The 1,500-nt window shown below is 69.3% G+C and overlaps 1 protein-coding gene across 1 annotated transcript in view; it reads right to left on the bottom strand.

Moving 5' to 3' along the window:
- Window positions 1-741: 741 nt before the first annotated feature.
- The window catches only part of LOC103900367 (D-threo-3-hydroxyaspartate dehydratase-like), a 6,353-nt gene continuing 5,594 nt past the window's right edge, over window positions 742-1,500 (bottom strand). Inside the window, exons 3-6 of the mRNA XM_009281028.1 lie at window positions 1,365-1,490; window positions 1,080-1,269; window positions 904-1,009; window positions 742-831 (exon numbers count right to left, since the gene is read on the bottom strand). Coding sequence (XP_009279303.1) covers window positions 742-831; window positions 904-1,009; window positions 1,080-1,269; window positions 1,365-1,490 — 512 coding nt within the window. The remainder of the gene's footprint in view (window positions 832-903; window positions 1,010-1,079; window positions 1,270-1,364; window positions 1,491-1,500) is intronic.

The following is a 1,500-nucleotide window of genomic DNA, read 5'->3' as shown; positions in this document are numbered from 1 at the left end:
CAGGACGCCGGCAATGGGTGCAGGGTCTTGGGGTGGGTGCAGGACTTTGGGGTGCATGCAGGACTCCAGCAATGGGTGCAGGACCTTGGGGTGGGTGCAGGACTCCAGCAATGGGTGCAGGACCTTGGGGTGGGTGCGGGGTCTGGGTGTGGGTACAGGACCTTGGGGTGGGTGCAGGACTTTGGGGTGGGTGCAGGACTCCAGCAATGGGTGCAGGACCTTGGGGTGGGTGCGGGGTCTGGGTGTGGGTACAGGACCTTGGGGTGGGTGCAGGACTTTGGGGTGGGTGCAGGACTCCAGCAATGGGTGCAGGACTCCGGCAATGGGTGCAGGGTCTTGGGGTGGGTGCAGGACTTTGGGGTGCATGCAGGACTCCAGCAATGGGTGCAGGACCTTGGGGTGGGTGCAGGGTCTCGGGGTGGGTGCAGGACTTTGGGGTGCATGCAGGACTCCAGCGCGGGTGCAGGGTCTTGGCGCGGGTGCAGCACCCTGGCATGGGTGCAGCACTCCGGTGTGGGTGCACGGCCTTGGCGTGGGTGCAGGACGCCGGCGTGGGTGCAGAACCCCGGTGTGGGTGCAGGGTCTCGGTGCGGGTGCAGCACCCCGGCGTGGGTGCACCGTCTTGGTGTGGGTGCAGAGCCTTGGTGTGGGTGCAGGGTCTCGGGGTGGGTGCAGGGTCTCGGCACGGACGCAGCACCCCCGGCGTGGGCGCAGCACCCCGGCAGCTCCCTGCTCTCCTCCCTACCAGCCGCGGACGGGGTGCCAGAGCTCCACCACCTTCCCCCCAGCGTGGACGTAGTAGACGGGGTGCATGGCGGCGGTGGCGCAGGCCTGCGGCGGGTAGGGATGCTGAGCGGGGCGTGGTTTTTTTTCACGGCGGGGCGTGGCAGGGCCGGTACTCACATGGAAGGGGATGAGAGCCAGGATGCTGCCCAACGGGAAGCGCCCGAAATCCAACCGTCCATCGATGGCTTCCACCTGCCCGTGCTCCTGCGTCAGCCCCACCAGCCTGCGGGGACACGCCATCATCGCGTCCCCACTCGTGTGTGTCCCCCACCCGCGCCACCCCCGCTGCTCACCTGAGCTGAGGGTGCCCCTCGAGGGCGGCGCAGCCCGTGGGCGCCTGGTCCCGGCCGTGGAGGCTGAGGGCGGCCCACCCGCAGTCCACCAGCAGCTGGTTGCGGTGGGGGTAGTGACCGATGACCCTGGTGAGGACACGGATGGCCACCTCCTCCGGGTGACAGGAGCCCAGCAGGGTCTGCTGAAGGTCTGGGAGAAGAGGGTGCCCAGCCCAGGTTGGGGTGCGTCCCACCCTGGGGGGGTGTCGCACCAGGGTTGGGGAGGGGGGGTCCCGACCCACTCACCGTAGAAGAGGTAGTTGCCCGGGTGGAGCTCGGTGAGCTGGGCCATCTCCGGCACCGGGTGGCTGCAGGACGGCGTGGAGCCGACGCTGGCCTGGGGACAGGGCACGCCCGCCTGCCGCAGCCTGCCTGCACATGG

Source organism: Aptenodytes forsteri, unplaced genomic scaffold (genome assembly GCF_000699145.1).
Source record: "Aptenodytes forsteri isolate BGI_AS27 unplaced genomic scaffold, ASM69914v1 Scaffold52, whole genome shotgun sequence".
NCBI classification, from domain to species: domain Eukaryota; kingdom Metazoa; phylum Chordata; class Aves; order Sphenisciformes; family Spheniscidae; genus Aptenodytes; species Aptenodytes forsteri.
This window is presented reverse-complemented; position numbering and strand designations above follow the sequence as displayed.